General features: G+C 41.2%; 1 protein-coding gene across 1 annotated transcript in view; it reads right to left on the bottom strand.

Annotated features, from left to right (window-relative positions):
- The window catches only part of zmynd10 (zinc finger, MYND-type containing 10), a 36221-nt gene extending 17578 nt beyond the window's left edge, over positions 1-18643 (bottom strand). Inside the window, 5 exon segments of the mRNA XM_048547846.2 lie at positions 7255-7389; positions 10214-10267; positions 13597-13713; positions 16449-16557; positions 18505-18643. Coding sequence (XP_048403803.1) covers positions 7255-7389; positions 10214-10267; positions 13597-13713; positions 16449-16557; positions 18505-18614 — 525 coding nt within the window. The 5' untranslated portion in view covers positions 18615-18643.
- Positions 18644-19854: the final 1211 nt, after the last annotated feature.

Raw genomic sequence — 19854 nt, 5'->3', positions numbered from 1 at the left:
ATTGATTTACCTATCAGAAATTGAGCAGATACCTCCTCGCCAATCCAAGATTGATCACGAACTGGTCATGCACTGTTAACGAGAAAGAATTCAGGATCTCTCTGATCGTGCAGAGAGTTAAAAAGTGGTGATTCTTTGTATTGCAGTGTACAAGAAAACTGAAGACACAAAGAGAACATTAGACAGTGGCACAACACAACAGGTGTAGCCCCAGTCAACTGATTTCCCAAAATAGTATCCTGAAGCGGATCAACCAGAAATCACTGCTTTTATTAAGTAATATTTATTTTGTATTTATTGTTGAACTTGATGCATTGCATAAAACCTATAAAAACATAATTGTATCTGGAATGGGTTTTATAACAATGCAGGGACTAATAAAATTTTAGGTTGGTTCTTTCAACTCAGTCACAGGGATTCGTATGAACCACGGTCATAGCCATACCCCTGAGTCAGGAAACTTGGGTTCAATGTCCCACCTAAACAGGGTGATTGGAAAGTATCTATAATTATAATTGATTTAAATCAATTTAAATTAAGTCGATCCAAAAATCTTACATGGACTTTATTTTATCATGTATCACAATTTATTATCAGAATAGCTGAAGGACCAATGGAAGGTTTCAGTTATGCTACTTAATGCATATGATCACTGCAGTCCTGAATGTTTTTAGATGTGTAAATTTTACTCTTAAATTTTCACATGCAGTCACATTTGAAATAGCTTGTAATATTTAAATCTGTTCGACAGCAGTCTCTGTGTAGTGTAATCTGGAATCAAGGTGCAGTAAATTTGGACTTGGCAGATGCATTTAAAAGGGGACAGCTTGCCAATTCCAGTAAGGAATATTTCATTTGTAATACATACAAAATTGGCTTGAATGAGTCTTGCCGGAGAGCGAGATAGGCGGCTTTCTTTTCTTCTTTCTTGCTAGATTTAGAAAACTGCAATTTAGATTAAGGGACTGAAAATAAACCGTGTTCTGCATCTATATAAAGTAGACAGTATATAGGGTAGGCTCCTGGCAATAGCAGTTTATACCATTTTAATTCATTCCAAATCAAAAATGTGGATAAAGATAAGGAACTGTGAAGAGGTTCACAACCAGAAATACAAGTGCAGTACAGAACAACAAACATTGGAATGCAATACTAGCTGAGTTTATCTCTATGTGGAAAAATCTTTACACTTTAGTGTACCGATGTAGTGGGGGTTGGTTAGCTCAGTTGCCTGGATAGGTGGTTTACAATGCAGACTGATGCCATCAGTTTGGGTTCAATTCTTGCACCAACTGAGGTTACTATAAAAGAGGATCCTTCTCAATCTCTCGGCTCAACCGAGGAATGGTGACCTTAGGGTTAAACCACCAACTGCTCCTCTCTAATTAGAGAGCAGCCCTGTGATCTGTTAGGACAATGGCAACTTTATCATAGTTGCAAAAATTGTCTATATTCATTTTTCATCATTTGATTTTAAATACCTAAGCTTTTATAGATTGAAAATGGTTGAAAAGGTCATTATTGACCTAAATTATTTGCTATGAACACCCGGACACGCCTGTCAGTTAGCTAGCTCAGAGAAGCAATGAATCAATTCAGGAATATACACATGGATCCATGTGAATAGCTGCTTGGAGCAGTAAAGCAGATCAAATGAGAAATGGATATGCAGGCAAGAATTGGAAGACACTATCTCATTCCCTCTCTTGCTCTGCCTGTCTCTCAATCTTAGAAATCAGTGCTGGTGAAAAACCACTGTTCAGTGAGAAATCAAGTTAGCTGCAAGCTTTACCAGCGAGAAAACAGGACAGCAGTCTGGGGAGGACAATTTCTACATCGGGAACATCTCTTTCCATCTTTTGTATGTTTCACAAGTAGTGTAGCATGTTTCTTACTGGGCAGCAGGGAATTGTCAGTTAAGGTGATAAGTGCTTGTTAAGTGTCTGGTTAACAGCCAAATGATCTCTGTCTTAATAAAGAAGTCAAACAAGCTAAACATCAGTCCTGAAGGGGAATACCCAAAGTGTTGACTTCTCCTTTCCTCAAGATGCTGCCTGGCTTGCTGTGTTCTTCCAGCCTCCTGTTTGTCTACTTTGGGTTCCAGCATCTGCAACTTTATTGTCTTTAAACATCGAGAAAACTTGACAGGGAAACTAGAATGCATACTTGGAGGACACAGCTCACAACTTGCTCTGAAAGACCTCCTTGTTGGACACTGGACACCGACAACTTGGAGCAATCTTAGGTCCACAGATGTTGACATACAAAATATACCAGCAAGGAACCCTCATGGGATATTACTGATCTATTTACAGGACGCTTCAGCATTTCAATGCTGCACTTTCAACCATCGTAATGCTGCACAGGGCACTGTTTGTTCAGCAACAAGAACAGAGATCATGAATTGGACAGGCTGCATTTCCCGGCTCTTTGCTTGCTTTCACAGTGCTCAATCAATTTAGGCCTACCTGGATGCTCACAGCATCCCTGCCTTGCATTACCTCATCTTGTCTTTGTGTGCTTTGCTCATTCAGTGAGAGATACCAGGTTTACAGTCCTTCTGTCTTGCTTTGCTGTTTAGCAAAGACAAAGGAAGGAGACTTATTATGGCTGTCAGCAGACCTCAGTCAAGAACGACAGCCAATCAAGTAGTCTCAGCACAGTAAGTCAAGAGCAGCCTCCAATTCCTGTCCAGGGGCTTAGATTAGGGCGATCAGAGTCAGATTGGTCTCTCATACAAGGGATGAGGAGATGCATGCTTGAGCGGCCAATATCCCATCTGGTCTCTTTCTGCCTTTTTGTAGGCTGTTTTCCTCCTGGAATGAGATACAGGTATTAAGAGAGATAAAAATAGGTGGTACAGTTGTTACTTTTGTGGAAGGTATGGAGATGCTCCAAGTGAGTAAGCAAAGCAGAGGCTGTGCAGGGTTCATGGCACTAGGGGTTGAACTGGGTGACAGCACACAAGACAAGATGTTGCATGCAAAAGTCAAAGTGGTGGAGCATGAACCTTGGTTAGGGTTGGGTACAGTAGTAGAGATAGCGAGGGAGAGAGAGAGAGACGTTTTAGAGGCAGAACGGAGTAGACAGTTGACCTACATTGCTGTAATCCCTCCAGATGGCCTAAACTGTTTCTACGAAGGTGGCATGATCTAATGTCATGGCTTTCACTGCTTGTCCTCAGGAAAACAAAGTCCTCTGTCATCACCAACACACTGACCAGGACCTCTAGGTCTCTGCCTACACAGTGGAGCACTGATTTTCCCCCATTCATCATGACTGGAGAAAATACAGCACAACAGCTCTGGTCTGCAGTACTTACAGAACTTCACAACGGGCTTTTAAAAATGGTGCAGGTGCAAGAGTGCATTCCAGGGTATCTGCTGAGTGACAAGTTATTCTGGGAATGGGGCATAGTAAGATGGGGCCAGAATCAGACAGGAGGCATGTCACAGAGCAGGTTAAGCAGTTAAGTCAGCTTTGGTAAGACAAAGCAGGAAAACTCACCAGATCTTGCAGTAGAAATCTGTCTGTAAATAAAAATCGATGCAATTCAGATTTAGCCAAAAAGTCACTGCACCCCTACAATCAATGTCTCCATAAACGTTAATTCAGCTAGCCACTGCTAATCCAAGAAGACATCCTGTGCCAGCAGCTTTTGGGCGCCATGTAACTGCAACAATACAGCAACATTTAGGACACTCCATGAATAATCATAAAACCACAAGAAATAGAATCAAGAGTAGATCATTTCACTCCTTCAATCTGGTCCACCATTTAACAGGATCATCGCTGATCTGACATTCCTCTTTTCCACCATTCTGCATTTCTACATAACCCTTGATTTCCCTAATGATCAAAAATCTAACCATCTCAGCCTTAAATATCAGAAGTCAGCTTTAAATATCAGAAGACTCTGCCTTCACAGCTCCGTGGTAAGGTGTTCCAAAGACTCAACTCTCAGAGAAGAAACTCCACCTCCATTCAGTCATAAATTGGCATCTCTTTATTCTGAGACTATGCCCTCTGGTCCTCGACTCTCCAATAAGGGAGAACATCCTAACAGCATTTAACATATTTTTTTTCCTTTATTCGTTCACGGGATGAGGGTGTCGCTGGCTGGGCAGCATTTATTGCCTGTCCTTAATTGCCCAGATTATGGGAAATAACCAGCCTGCAATAAAGCAAGCGCCCCTTCATTCCCAGATAATAAAATGTGAGGCTGGATGAACACAGCAGGCCAAGCAGCATCTCAGGATCTTAGGCCCAAAACGTCAGCCTCCCTGCTCCTGAGATGCTGCTTGGCCTGCTGTGTTCATCCAGCCTCACATTTTACTATCTTGGAATTCTCCAGCATCTGCAGTTCCCATTATCTCTGATTCTATTTTAGCCCCTTCATTCCCAGACTAGTTCTTGGAGAACCATTTAGCAGGGGATGGTTAACTGTGTAAGATACCTGTCAAAAACCAAATGTGGCCAGCAGTATATCTTCAATATTGTAGATGTGGCTTCCTGGTTCCCAGAGAACATTCCCCAAAGAACAATTTCTGCTAAAGTAGTGGTGAAGAATTCCACACTTTTTTTCAAAGTGGATCAATGGCTGAGATCCAGTTATTTCGAGGTACCAATTTTATGTCCAAGATTATTGGTATAACACAACTAAAACACTCAGTCTACCACACACAGGAACAAGAGGCTTTTGGCAACCCCATCAGATCTTCACGACAATATCAGGACATACTGCACGAGTATCCCTTTGACTGGTCAAAAGAGCTGAATTTCTCTTGTTTACAACTTGGGATTCAACTAAAGAGTTCACCGGTTTTAGTCCTTTCGATATGTACATGAATGTGAAGGAAGAGGTCCTCTGAAACTAATCAAGGAAAAGATTGTTGGAGAAAAGGGGATCAATCATCAATGTTAAATTACATACCTTGCTCTGGGAGTGGCCCAGGAGAACGTTAAAACCTCACACAACCTTAGTTATACAGGATGTAAATATAGGAGAGTCCTTTCCAATCAAACAACATCTTTGCCTAGGTCCTGAGCAGCAGGCCCAGATGAAAGTAGAAATTCAATCCATGAGCCCAGAAGGTTGGAGAAGGACTTGCCATGGAATAGGAAGATCCAGTCACAATGATCCATCTAAGTATCAACAAAATAGGCAGGACAAGAAGAAGTTCTGCATAGGTGGAATTAGGAACTAGGCACAAAATTAAGAATCAGAATTTCAAAAGTAATCCTCAATTGGCGAGCCAACGGCATAGACCAAATAAGATTACAAAATTAATGCATGGCTGAAAGACTGGTGTAGGGGAAATATGTTCTAATTTATGGAGTTCTGGCATGAATGCAGGGGAAAGTGGCATCAGTGCTACTGGTCCCAGCTGAACTGTGACGGGACCATTGTTTTGTACTTCAGAGATTCAAAATGTTTTGAGTTTCAAAGCTTTGATGTAATATTTCATTCTCAAAGATGGCAGCTTCTACAGATGTAATACTCATCTATTACGCACTGAAATATTAACAGATTATTTACTCAAATGCTGGATAGGAGATTTAATCTGCAATTTTATACCTTAGCAGCTACAATAACAACATTCAGTCAAGTCAGAAATCTAGGCATTCTAATAAATGAGAGAAACTCAAAAGAAATAGTATGTTCCTAAGAAAACCTAGGGCTGACAAATTGTCATTCTGCCCATCAAAATTAAATGCCTCTTGGCACCAAACAGTGGCACTCTGAATGTCACTGATGTTTCTGCTCTAAGGCCCCAACCTGCCAATTAGTTCAAAATACATATTAGTCCATGAAATAAATGACGTAAGGTTATTATTATTATTTGAATCTGAAAAATTAAAATAAATATTTTGTGTACATTATGCTCCCATTCAGGCATTAGTTGGAATTGTAATGTTCTGCACCAAATTTTGAAAAGGACTGACCACAGGGTAGATAAGTTTCCAATCAAGATAACAACTATCTTAATGTTTTTAGTTACTTTGCCTCATTAAAATATACATTCAAGAACAATTGACAAAGGAATTAATTGAATGCTGGACTTATAAACTGTTTTTAATTCAAGTTAAAATTCAGTAGCTTGGAGACGAGAATGGCACTTCATATGGGATCTGCCCAGAGACAAGTGCAAATAACCTCATATGGAATCTACTTGGGAACAAATTCCTATGACTTGCTTATTGTGGAGACAGAAGCTCAGATTGAAGCTTATCTAAAATCAAGTGCAAGTTTTAACACACCTCAATAGAAAGGAGAAAGAGGCTGGCCTTGCTGCATACAGACTCTTAGGAGAAGTCAGGCAGATGGATATGTGGAAGACCACCAACCAGGTACTGCTGTGCCAGGTAGAAGAAAATGACTGTTTTGGGCTAATCACAAAGCAGAGTACTAGTGAGCACAGAACTACAGTTGAAGGGAATAGGATGGCAGAGTGCTTAAAACCAAGGAATCATCAGATGCACCTTGCTACTGCCAGTCCATTTGATGCTACTCTGAAAATTGGCTGAAGGGACATTGTTAGACCCTGTTAAAACCAAGAGAAACTTGATATTTTAAACACAAGACTACACTTCAGCCATCAGCCCACTATATTATAGACATGTTGTCTTAAGAAGTTAACAACTCCGTGAAGCTAAATACAAATACAGTTCCTGTGTCCAATGTTTTGTTTCCTGCTGTGTAATGTTTAGCCTATGTTGATTTTAATGCATTTGTTTGAGTAAAAGTCCTAAAACATGAAATCATGCCATGTTTTCCTTTGAATTGTTCACTTATTTTTAAAATGTTAACTAACTTTACAGGGTTCGAAAAATAAAATCCATTCTCGCCATTGAAACACATTAATACAATCTGATCACCAATTCACCAAAGATCCTTAGACAGCACCTTCAAAAACCCATGACTACTACTATCTAGAAGAAGGGTAACAGATACATGAGAACACCACCATGTACAAGTATTCCTCCCAAGCTACTCACTATCCTGACTTGGAAATATACCATTGCTTCTTCATTGTTGCTGAGTCAAAGTCCTGGGATTCCCTCTCTAATGGCATGGTGTATCTGTCTACAGCACATGGACTGCAGCGGTTCTAGAAGGCAGCTCACCACTACCTTCTCAAGTGCAACTACAGACATTAAATAAATGCTAGCCAGCCAGCAATGCCCATAACACACGAGAGAATAAATAAAATTGGAAAGTCATATCAACAGTGGTGTAACTCTATATCATACCTTTAGGGATGCTGGCGATGGTTTGTTCTGTTCCTGATTTTCAGGGTCATCATTTCGTGCAGCAAGAAGGGTCACCTTTCTATGACAATAATCAGCAAGGTCCAGAACCGCCTCATCTGCAGAATCACATACATCCTACACAGAAGAAATTACACAGAAAATTCACATTAGTACTGGCTGAAAGAGGTATATATGGTCAAATTAAGTCAAAAACAGAGCTTAGTGGATGAATACCTCACCCATCACCATGCTGAGATCAAACAGATCAGGAACATCCCAGGTTCAACCCCTGGATTGTGGTGATTTTGTAAATTCATACTTTAAAAAAAACACCAATAATTTTGAATATAAATTACTGTTAGTAACAATGTCAAGCTACCAATTACTGCTAGTCCCATGTCAAAAATTTGATGCAGTTGTATAAATTTTTTGATTTTCTAATTGGGTAGAGACATGAAGCCATTTCAGATAAATGGTTCACACTAGATAAATGATTCAAACTAGCAATGCGAATTTTGTTTGCCTGAACATATTATTAACAGGTCTGAACAATGGCAGATCAAACATATTTTTAAAAGAACTGTTTGCCTAATCACAAGTGGCTTTGGAAGTCCATTACTTTCACAGTAACATCACTCATCAAGGTGCAGTTATCAAAAAGATAATATTGCAACACTTGACAAGCCAGACCTTTGTAATGTTGTTAGTGAGTAAGAAAATGACTGATTTTCTTACAGAATCTTACAGATTCAGGGAACAAAGGGAATTAGTCATGAAGGGATTCATTCTCCTTTGCAGAAATGTTCCTACTGAGAAGTTTTCAAAAGATGTGTTTGGTGGGCAACAGCACCTACAGTTGAACGATATTTGACCATAGAAGAAAAGCAAAAGAAAAAAAAAGATTGTTAAATCTTCCAATCGCTTTGCCTTAAGGTGAAGAGTTTGCAGAGATGGCAGATTTCATAAACGAGGTTATTGACTTACTTGCCGAGCTGACTTGTTCAGGTTCAGACCTTTCATCACCATGTGAGGTGACATCGTCAGTGGAGCCTCTGATGAAGCTGTTTTCTTCTACTCCACTTGAAATTTATACCGTTTGGTCCATTTCCGGTTTTGATCTGCATGGGCTTGTATATGGGGTACAATTATATGTGTTTGTTGATTGCATCATGGGTGGAGTACTGTGCCTCTAGGGATTCCCATGCGTGTCTACATTTGGCTTGGGCTACTATGGTTACCTTATCTCAGTTAAATTGATGGCTTTCATTGTCTGAGTGTACCGATATTAAGGAGAGTTTGTCGTGCTGTTTTGATGCTAGTTGAGGTTCTTGTATTCTGATGACTAGTTTCATTCCTGTTTGTCCGATGTAATGCTCGTGGCAGTCATTGCACGGTATTTTGTAAACCACATTGGTTCTGCATGTTGTGGGAATTGGGTCTTTAATCCTTCTAAGTATTTATCATAGAATGGCTGTGGGCTCATGTGCCACTATGAATCCTAGTGGTCATGGAAGTCTTATTGTCTATATGTTCTTCATGCATGGCAGTGTGGCCAGTGTGTTCGGGTGTACTGTGTCCTCCATTTTTGTCTGTTTAATTGGCATCTGCGGATGAAGTTGTGGGGATATTCATTTATAATGAAGATTTAATATAGATGCTCTTCCTCTTTCCTGCATAGTTCTGGGGTATTACAATGTGTCCTGGCCCATTTAAATGGTGTCCTAATGCAGTTTTGTTTGTGGGCATTGGGGTAGTTGCTGTGGAAATTGAGGATTTGATTAGTATGGATTGCTTTTGTGTATACTGAGGTTGGAATTCCCCGTTGGTCATATGCACAGATTTAACATCACAAGGACAGAAGAAAACAACAATCAAATTCCATTTCTGGATGTTAAAGTTGAACCGAAGTAAATATACAAGATTCTGAGGATAGTAAAACAAAGATGTCACAGGACTTGAAAAGTTAACTTTTTTTCCTCTCATCAGATGTTGCCAGACCTGTTGAGTTTCTCCTTCAATGCTGGATTTTATTTAAGATTCTAAGGGGGCTTGACAGAGGAGGTGTTGTGATGTTTCCACTAGTACGAAAAATTTTATTCTCTAGTAGAGGACATAATTAGAAAATAAGGGTAGCACACATTTAAAATGAAGATGCAAAAGAATTTCTTCTCCCCGATTGTAGTGAATGTCTGGAAAACTGTATGCCAGTGAGTTGTGGAGGTTGGTCACAAAGTATTTAAAGAGGAGGGAAATATCAGGAAGTTAAAAGAATATGAAGAGCTGGCATAAAAGAAGACCTGAAGCCTGAGGCAGATCAACTATGATTTTACTGAATGGCAGTGCAGGCTTGAAGAGTCAAATTGCTAACTCCTGCTCATGTTTCTTATGTTGTTATGCTTTTTGCAATGTGTTTTGGTCAATGGTAACTTACACCACTGTTTACAGAGTCTCATAAAAGATTGTGGGGGTTACAGTGGTTCTTGCAAGCAATGCAAAGCAGATAATGTAGTGCATCAGCAGCCAATTTTTCACCACATCCAATTTTCTTTTTATTGAAGTTCACTGGATGTTATTTCAAACTCTTCTTGGGAATTCATTTTCTTGGTCTTACTGTTGCTTTGATTTAGGTTGAAATTATAATTCTTTGCAATATTTTCCAAATCAATAGAAAATTAAAATTGGCATGGTGAAATATTGGTTGCTGATTGCTGTGAGCTCACTTCATGTAGCTGACACAGGCCAATTTTATCATTACCAGTATGTCAGCATTTCTCAAATCCTTCAAGAGCATTTTTTTAAAAGCCAAAGTTATAATGACATTTTCATATTTTGCATGATCTTTAAAGTAAAAGAATGATAATGATCATTTTTGTGAACAAATCTGAGCGATTAAACACTCATGATAACTAAGATTTGTTTTTGGAACATTTAGTTCAATTGCAATGTGTAATATACCTACCTTATGGTAAAGAATAGTTTCTAGGAGGTTAATGATGGTTGCCTCATGATGAATCTATATAAGAAATAGGATACAGTCACATATCAAGTTCACCCAATATTCAGAAATAGCGAGCCAACATGAACATTGTCACCAGGACGTATTTGATAATAATATCGAAGCTTTTCTCTATGAAAAATTAAGTACATTAATAGATCGAACATTGATAAATGATATTTGAGAAGGTGTCTGTGCTGTGTGTAAATGTCAGTTCATCAAGGCTGAAATGCTGCCAATTACCATGTTGTGATGGTTGAAAGCCAGTTTCTGTTCAGAGTGAAACTAGACTTAGGTTGCACCCACACAATGCATACTGAATAGCAAGATCTAACTCTCTTTGGTTCATGAGTGGAGAGCTGAATTGCACTGGCTTTATATCTTCTACCTTTTTATTACAAAGCTTAACTAACAGATCATGTGATGACATTATCATGTTACATGGTTATGCTAAAAGGAAAAGATCAACTTGAAACAAAAATGCCATTCAACATAATAAGTGAATTGCCGCTCACAAGTGAGGTTTCCACTGTGACAATTCTCCAATTACCTATTGCAATTACAATTTCTAGTTGCACGGTAGTCATTCCCTAATTTGTAATCATTATTTTTGCAAATACCTTTAAATCAAGCAAGTGTGTTAATCATACCCTTGCATTTAGAGAACCAGTTTATTCACTTTATAGAATATTCTGAAAAACATTCTGAAACTTGCATCAATTCACTTAAAACACAAGCTTAACAAAAGGCCATAAGAAACAGGAGCAGAAGTAGGCAATCTGGCTTTGCCTTTCTTGGTTGATCACATAATCCTTAATTCTACTTTCCTGCCTTTCCTCTTGACTCCTTTGCTAATTTTAAAATTTGCCTATTTCAGCCTTGAATATATTTAATGAGCAACTTCTACAGCTCTCTTGGGTGAAGAAAGAAAAATGTACTCTTCTGTTCTAACTGAGCAACCCCCTTACTCTGAGGCCATGTCCTCTGGTCCTGGGCCCATCTACAAAGTGAAACAACTAACCTGTCAAGCCTCCTGAGAATCTTCCATATTTCCATACCTCTCATTTTTCTAAACTCTGATGAGAACAGGCCCAAGTTACGCATCCTCTTTTCATAAGAAAAGATCCTCGTGAACCTTCTCTGGACTGCTGCCAATGCCACTATGTAATTTCTTGGGCAAGGGGACCAACACTGTTCAGTCTTCTAGATATGGCTTAGCTAGTGCCTTGTACAGTCTTATCAAGACTTGTGAAGACAAAATTTGAGCACGAATACACCTTTCATTCTCTGTTCCATTCATTATGATCATAGTTGATCATCAAACAAAATAGTCTGTTCCCATTTTTCTCCCTTATTCTCTGATCCCTTTTGATCCAAATAGAGTATCAACTCCTCCTTGAAATCATACAATGTTTTTTGGTGCCCATGTGTCCTGGAATATAGAAGGTTAAGGGGTGAATAGACTGAGGTTTTTAAGTTTTTGAAGGGAATTAATGGGTGCAGAGAGGGAAGTGTGTTTGCTGGTGGGAAGTTCTAGAACTAGAAAACAATCTTAAAATTACAATCAGGTCATTCGGGGATAAGCTGGGAAATATTTCCTCACAAAAATGATAAGAAAAATGTGGAACTCCCACCACAGTTGGTGTTAATGCAACCTTATAATTATTAATTGAAAGGTCGTGAGTTTTCTACTAGACATGACTATGAATGGATATGAAGCCATTCAGGCTGAGAGAGTTAAGATATAGATCAGTCATAATGCAAGTGAATGGTGATACTGGTTCAAGAAGTTAAAATGGTCGTCATTGTTCCTGTATCTCTCGAATATTCTCTCTTATTGAAGCTGATCATTGCCTGAAACTTAAGTAGCAAGTAACTTGCTACTTATCAGTCCAGACTGGATACTGACCATGTCTGCCGTGTGGGGACAAGACTGTTACATTATCTGATGGATTGTGATTGGAACTGAACACTGTTCTATTTTTGATGAAGGAAAAATTATTGTTGAAGCAGCTCAAGATGGCTGAGGCTACAATTAAAATGAGGCTTTCAACAACAACAACCATCTTCTTTTGGGTTAGATATGACTGCAGCCATTAGAGCACTGCCCTACCACGCACAATTTCAAATTTACTCAGACCCTTTGGTGGCGCAGTATGATTACTGATCATATGTAATAACAAAATTACATCTCATTTACAATGTATCGTAGCATTTCACATGATGTATTAAACTGCAAAGATATATTAAATTTGTCTTGATATAGAAAAATAATTACACAGAAAGAAGCCATTCTGCCAATCATGCCTGTGCCAACCAAAGAAGAGTTCAACTTAATCCTACTCTCCAGGTCTTGGCCTGTTCCCTACAATACTTCAAGTGCATGCTCATGTATAACTTTTAAGCCTCTACTCCCAATTCAGATGGGAGCTCCACACCTTTGTCACCCTTTGGACGAAATAAATTCTCAACACTTCTTTATCCTTGTAGTGATTGTAACGAGGCCATCCAGGTGGATATTATAGAATATCAGCTTTTAAACTGGACCAGATCAACAGCCCCAATCAGGGAGCCCTGGCTGACAGATAAGAATAGGAGAATCAGACATCCTGTTCACTCAGAAATCAGTTTGAGCGAGCTTGATCAGTGTCAAGGACTCTCCATGTGTAAAGGGTGATTTGGTGACGAGATATTGGCCTTTGTGAAGTCATTTCATTCCAATGCCAATTATTTTAAATCTATGACCCTTAGGACATTGCTGCTAAGCAAAATCATAGGGCTTTATTATTCCGACTATCTTGGTCTCTCAAATTTTACACATCAATTAAATGTCCATTCAACCTCCTGTATTTCAAAGAAAATACCCTTAGCTTATCTACTTTTTTCTTCATAGTTACTATTCTCCATTTCTGGCAATATCCTGGTAAATCTTTGTGCCCTCCCTGCTTTTATATTCTGTACCTTGTGCAACAAGAGTATGTCTTACACACCTCCCCTCGCATCAGTCAAATGTAGAGTTCTACAACTATCATTAGACTGATTTGATAGACTTTATGCTTCAGATGATCAGGACCATTTTACTATTAATCTATGGTTAGAAATTATAAAAAATGCTGTCTTATATGTAGTTTAAGAGTACCTCATCCATGGAAGAACTTTATCTATCTCCCTTTAATTTGATTTTCCTCAAGTCTGTAAGGAAGTGAGTGAAATATACCTCCTGGTGTTTGGTATACTTCCAAATTTTCCTACAGCAGCGTTGGACAGTCAGTTCTAAACTAACATGGGCAGAATTCAAGTCATTGAAACTCTGATTGTGAAGAAATTCAGTGGACACTTTCACTCACCACAATGTATATAGGGAAAGTACTCTTTGGATTGAAATCCTGGAGCTGACACAATATAGGAAACACTTTCTGCTTCCAGATCTCTATGGCCAGGAGTTCATGAATCAGTGTGGGCACCTGCAATGAAATCAATATATAAATGACAGCTATAAAATTTTGTAGTAACACAAATCAGTGGAAGGATTAGGAAGCAGGAAGGCGATATATTAAAGAGGCTATGCAACATAATTCATATTCCGACAGGTCAGGAACCTGGAATCTTCATGTGTGATCAGATGACACAGGCCCTTTTTCCTCTGATACTGGTTAGTTTAACCCCCTCTGTTTTCAGCATTGATGAGAAAGCTTGAATTTATAAAACATTCACTGCTCATAATATTTACAATTTTAGTACCTGAAATACGTTCAGTGTAGATGACACCAAGAGTCAGTGCTGATCTAGGACTAAACAAACCAACATTTCTTTGGAAAGAAGGAGCAACACGCAACAGAATGAAACAGACTTTGGCATTTGCAAATCAGCTGGCTATTAATCCTGGATCTCAGGAGCACAAAAGCTGACGTTTCCGGCCTAGACCCTTCATCAGAGAGGGGGATGGGGAGAGGGAACTGGAATCCGACCACCACCCAAGACATTTTTCCATCCCCTCCCCTGTCAGCTTTCCGGAGAGACCGCTCTCTCCGTGACTCCCTTGTTCGCTCCACACTGCCCTCCAACCCCACCACACCCGGCACCTTCCCCTGCAGCCGCAGGAAATGCTACACCTGTCCCCACACCTCCTCCCTCACCCCCATCCCAGGCCCCAAGATGACATTCCACATTAAGCAGAGGTTCACCTGCACATCTGCCAATGTGGTATACTGCATCCACTGTACCCGGTGCGGCTTCCTCTACATTGGGGAAACCAAGCGGAGGCTTGGGGACCGCTTTGCAGAACACCTCCGCTCAGTTCGCAACAAACAACTGCACCTCCCAGTCGCAAACCATTTCCACTCCCCCTCCCATTCTCTAGATGACATGTCCATCATGGGCCTCCTGCACTGCCACAATGATGCCACCCGAAGGTTGCAGGAACAGCAACTCCTATTCCGCCTGGGAACGCTGCAGCCATATGGTATCAATGTGGACTTCACCAGTTTCAAAATCTCCCCTTCCCCGACTGCATCCCTAAACCAGCCCATTTCGTCCCCTCCCCCCACTGCACCACACAACCAGCACAGCTCTTCCCCCCCACCCACTGCATCCCAAAACCAGTCCAACCTGTCTCTGCCTCCCTAACCTGTTCTTCCTCTCACCCATCCCTTCCTCCCACCCCAAGCCGCACCCCCAGCTACCTACTAACCTCATCCCACCTCCTTGCCCTGTCCGTCTTCCCTGGACTGACCTATCCCCTCCCTACCTCCCCACCTACACTCTCTCCACCTATCTTCTTTACTCTCCATCTTCGGTCCGCCTCCCCCTCTCTCCCTATTTATTCCAGTTCCCTCTCTCCATCCCCCTCTCTGATGAAGGGTCTAGGCCCGAAACGTCAGCTTTTGTGCTCCTGAGATGCTGCTTGGCCTGCTGTGTTCATCCAGCCTCACATTTTATTATCTTGGAATTCTCCAGCATCTGCAGTTCCCATTATCTCTGGCTATTAATCCTGATCTTTTTCAATCTTGATGCCTGTATAAGCATTTCTCTATGGAACTATTACTTGTTCCAAACATTTCCTGAGTTGCCCGTGCTGCATTAGTTTTTTAGGGAACTATAGGCTGAATTTTCTGACCTTATCATGGAGAGGAATGGAGGTACAAACGTATTTTCGAGGCTGTCTCAATTTCAAAGCATGATCCTGAGACTGGCAATAAGCAGCATGGTGAGGGAAAGGCAGGGCAGGATGGTTGCAATCCTCCACATTGATATTGATTAAATTTGGTAAAAAGCTTATTTAGAAAGGTTGAGGATGTAATATTTAAAAGGATCCATGTGTTTCAGAAGCTGACAGTTTCTAAACACACAAGAAGCAACTATACTGTAGAGAGGAGTCAATCAAGATTGCTCCAAGGCATCACCCAGCCTTACATGAGGGGAAAGGGGACTTGGAAACTTAGTAAAAGGATGCCCTTTGTGCTGCATACACAGAGATGGGCAAAATGGAGTTGGCAGCCTTTGGCATCACATCAGCAGAAACCAAGGATGAGGCTGCCAAGGACAACTGGGCAGTCAATTGCTCAAAAGGTAAGCTTCAGTAGCAATGGGGAAAATATTGTCAGACTTTGGGGTCAACAGCAATGAAGGCAACACCCTCCATAGAAAGCTAAGTACATTAGGCATCAGATGGGTACAGGAAGGAAAGGAGGAACAGGAGATCATGCCCTCATCACAGGATTTAAAGACAGAGTTAACTTGGGGATGATCAAGAATCAGTGCCACAGGAGATCACAACTCTACGGGTAGAAGGTATTCACTCCAACACCCACTGTGTGTGGATGGATCCCAGAGGTCAAGGCAGAACCCTTAAAAACATGGTCACCGACTCCTTTATGGGAGATCCAGATACTGACAATACAACCAGTGTAAACACTTAATAGGAAAACCGCAGGCCATTTTGCTTCCATGTAGTTAAGACTGGATATCTGAAATTGGAGATGCTGAAAGACAGTACAAGCCCATCGAAAACAAAAGTAGACAGGTTAGGTTTTCAGTTGCAAATTGTCTGATAATCTGTTGCATACAAATCCATGGAAAAACATCTAAAGCTACACATAACAACGGAATTTAAAAAGAAACATTGGTGCACGGCTGTTGTCAGAATCTGACCATCAGTCAGGCAACAAAACATTTGTGTTTTTTGTTTAAAAAATACTACCTTCGCATGAGAGTAAATGGTTTCCTTGACAAATTCATCCTGGTCAGCAGTGGCATTGATGATGGCCTGCATATTCAGCTTCTCGATGTATTCATGCTGTCTGAACCATCTGTGAACAATTGGCACATTTAGAAAACAAAGAAAACCTTGAGGACCTGCGGGAGCAGTGGTAATGTTCCTACTTCTGAGCCAGGAGGCCCAGTTTCAAATCCCACTTGCTTCAGAGATGCATCATAAAATACACGAACAAGTTGATTAAAAAGAAATTTAGACTCTCTTGCAGTAGTGTTCCTACCATCGGGCCTGCAGGCTTGGGTTCAAGTCCCATCTACTCCAGAGATGTGTCATAACATATTCAGACAGGGTGATTAAATTAATCAACAAGAAAAACTGGAGGCAAGTGTAAGTCTGGTGGGCAGGTCAGTATTGACTACAGGTATTCTATAACAATGTTATGTGATAAAAATGTCAAGTCATTTCACAGCAACATTATCAAACAGCAAGCTTTGTAAGCTTGGTTAAAGGCTTCAGATTTAAGGAAGATCTCAAGGCAGAAAAAAAGAACAAGAGGCAGTGTGGTTTATGGATGGAATTAGAAAACTTGGGGTCTTGGTAGCTGAAGGTACAACTGTCAACCTGTAATACTGTCAGCATGTAAAATTTGATTTGCTCTAGAGCCCAGAATCAAAAAAAGCACGAATATCGAAATGGGTTGCAGGGCTGAAGAGATTACAGAGATAGGGAGTGGCAAGATCGGGGAGGGTTTTGAAAACAAAGATGAGAATTTTAAAACTGAGATGTTTCTAAACAGAAGCCGACGTAGGTCTGGAAGCACAGGAATGGAGAACGGTACTTGGTGCAAATTAAGACATGAGCTTTGGATGATCTTAAGTTTGTGGAGGGTGGTAAATGCAAGTTCAAACCCAAGAATGTTGGATACAATCATTTGTAAAAGATAACAAAGACATGAAAGAGGATTTCAGCAGCAGTTGAGCTTAAGCAGAGACAAAGTCAGGTAATGTGACAGTGGTGGAAGTAGGTGGTCTCAGAGTTTGTACAGATTTTTAAATAAAATCTTATTAATACTGCAATTTTCATGGCTACAAGGCATCTCAAAACATCATACAGCAAACAAAATACTTTTGAAATACAGTCACTGATGTAGGAAACACAGCAGTCAGTTTGGGTACAGCAAGCTCTAGATAATCTGGTTTTGTAATTTTTTATGAATAAATATTGGCCAGGAAAATGGAGGTAATCCCACCTATCCTCTTTGAAACCTCTACCAGAAGGGGTAAACAGAAATACAGTTGAAACACATAAACCAAAAGACCCACTCAATTCGTCACTAGAGTACCATACTTAAATGCTTGAATCCTAGAATAGGACATAAACCCAGCACATTCGAATTCAGAAACAGGTTTGCTACCAAGTGAGCAGCAGCTGACACGGTAATCAGAAGCTTATCTTGAAGTCAAATATAGCATTAAGTTGGTTCAGCTTGAAAAACTGCCACAGAGGTGGTTGGAGTTGGTGGCAAGGCAATGCAGCTTGTACACTATGGTTTACATCTCTCTAATATTTGGATGGAAAAGATTTCTGACATCCAGTACTGGATACTGGACAGATATCTGACAACTTATAGGAGGGTTTGAGAGGGATGTTGATGAGCTGGAGAATAATGAGAAACCTGGCATTAGTTTTTGGATGAGGCATCATGTATATGAAAAACTGGTGGGGGTCATGGCTAGACTCTTGGAGAACTCCAGAGGGTAAAAGTCAGTGGATGCGGAAGGGCGAGGAGGAGGCGGAGGTGCAGGCAGAATGGGGAGGCGCGGGAGAGGGGAGGGAGGGGGAACGGGGGAAACGGGGAGGGGGGAAACGGGGAGGGGAGGGATCGGGGGGAAACGGAATGAAAGGAGGGGGTGAAAGGAAGGGAAGGGGAGAAGGGAGGAGAGGGGTGGGAGAGAGGGAGGAGTGGGGGAACGCGTCCCTTCCCAACATCCACCGCCATCCCTGTGGTCACTCTTCCACAAACCCCTTCGGAATCCCTCACCGGGGGCTGCCGATCTCTTTAAGCGGGAACTCCTCGAGACTCTGCACGTATCCTGCAGCCTCCACGGGGAGGAGCAGAACCGAGCCCGAAGAGACTATCCCAGCCGCCATCGTCCAGCTCCAACCGCCGCCCGCACCGTTCCCACAGCAACCAACACGCACCGCATTGCACATGTGCAGCAATGAAGGAGAGGGGGCGGAGATCCCAGTCAACTAATGGGAAGGGAGAAGTACGCCTCAAAGGGCGTGTCCCGAAATAATCCCCGCCCTTATTAGGGCAAATTAAACATGCGGAAACCGGCCTTTGTGGGTGTGCCTTAATATATCCCCGCCCCATTAGGGTGTGTCCTAAAGGAGAACCGCCCTCCATGGGCATGTCACATCAGAACCCACGCCTCTAGTGGGTGTGTCCCAGTGCAGAAATTCTCCGCCCCCTCGACGGAGTGTCTCCGCAGAGCCCATGTGAAAACAAGAAATCCTGGTTGTAGGTCCGGAAGGGGATTCTGCCGCAATGTACCCCTTCAAGTTTTCAGTCTCTTTATTTAGTGCAGTCGATTTTTAAATCAATACATTTTATTCGTGTTCTCCACCTCTTGCTACACTTTCAATGCCAGACAGCTAGTTTAGGAGTCATTAGTACTTCTCACATTAATAACACACACGCTATTTTAACAAAACCTAAATTCCTGCTTTGAGTTTAATAGACAATTATTAGAGACCAATAGCTCTGTAGGTGAACCTGAGCTGGGCTTGCCAGCAATATCCATATCCCCTCAAAGAATGATAAAAAGCTGGTTTTAACATCAGTGTGTCAGCATTTCTGTGCATTTATTTCAATATGTTGTAATTTTTGTGACTTTACCTTTCAAGTCAGGGCAGCACGGTGGTTCAGTGGTTAGTACTGCTGCCACATAGTGCCAGGAACCAATGTTCGTTTTCAGCCGTGGGCGACAGTCTGCATGGAGTTTTCATGTTCTCCCAATGCCTGCTCAGATATCCACCAGGTGCTCCGGTTTCATCCCAGTCCGAAGATGTGCAGATTTGGTGGATTGCCCATGCTAAAAATTGACCTGTAGAATCCAGGGATGTGCACGTTAGGTGGGTTAGCCATGAGAATAAAAATTATCCATGCGGGGTTACAGAGATCGGGTGGGATGCTCTTCAGGAGTTTATGGGCACTGTATTGATTCTAAATCACAAAACACATTATTGCTGAAATGTAGCCACTGTGAGATACTATAGGAAAAGCAGCCACTAATTTGCAGACTGCGGAGTGCTGCAATCAGCGATACGATGGCTCAACTCTTCTGAGCAGCATCAGACATGCTACCGACACCGATCAGACAGAAAC

The sequence above is a fragment of the Stegostoma tigrinum genome, chromosome 11, assembly GCF_030684315.1.
Source record: "Stegostoma tigrinum isolate sSteTig4 chromosome 11, sSteTig4.hap1, whole genome shotgun sequence".
NCBI classification, from domain to species: domain Eukaryota; kingdom Metazoa; phylum Chordata; class Chondrichthyes; order Orectolobiformes; family Stegostomatidae; genus Stegostoma; species Stegostoma tigrinum.
The sequence above is the reverse complement of the archived record's forward strand: the minus strand, read 5'-3'. Positions and strand labels throughout refer to the sequence as shown.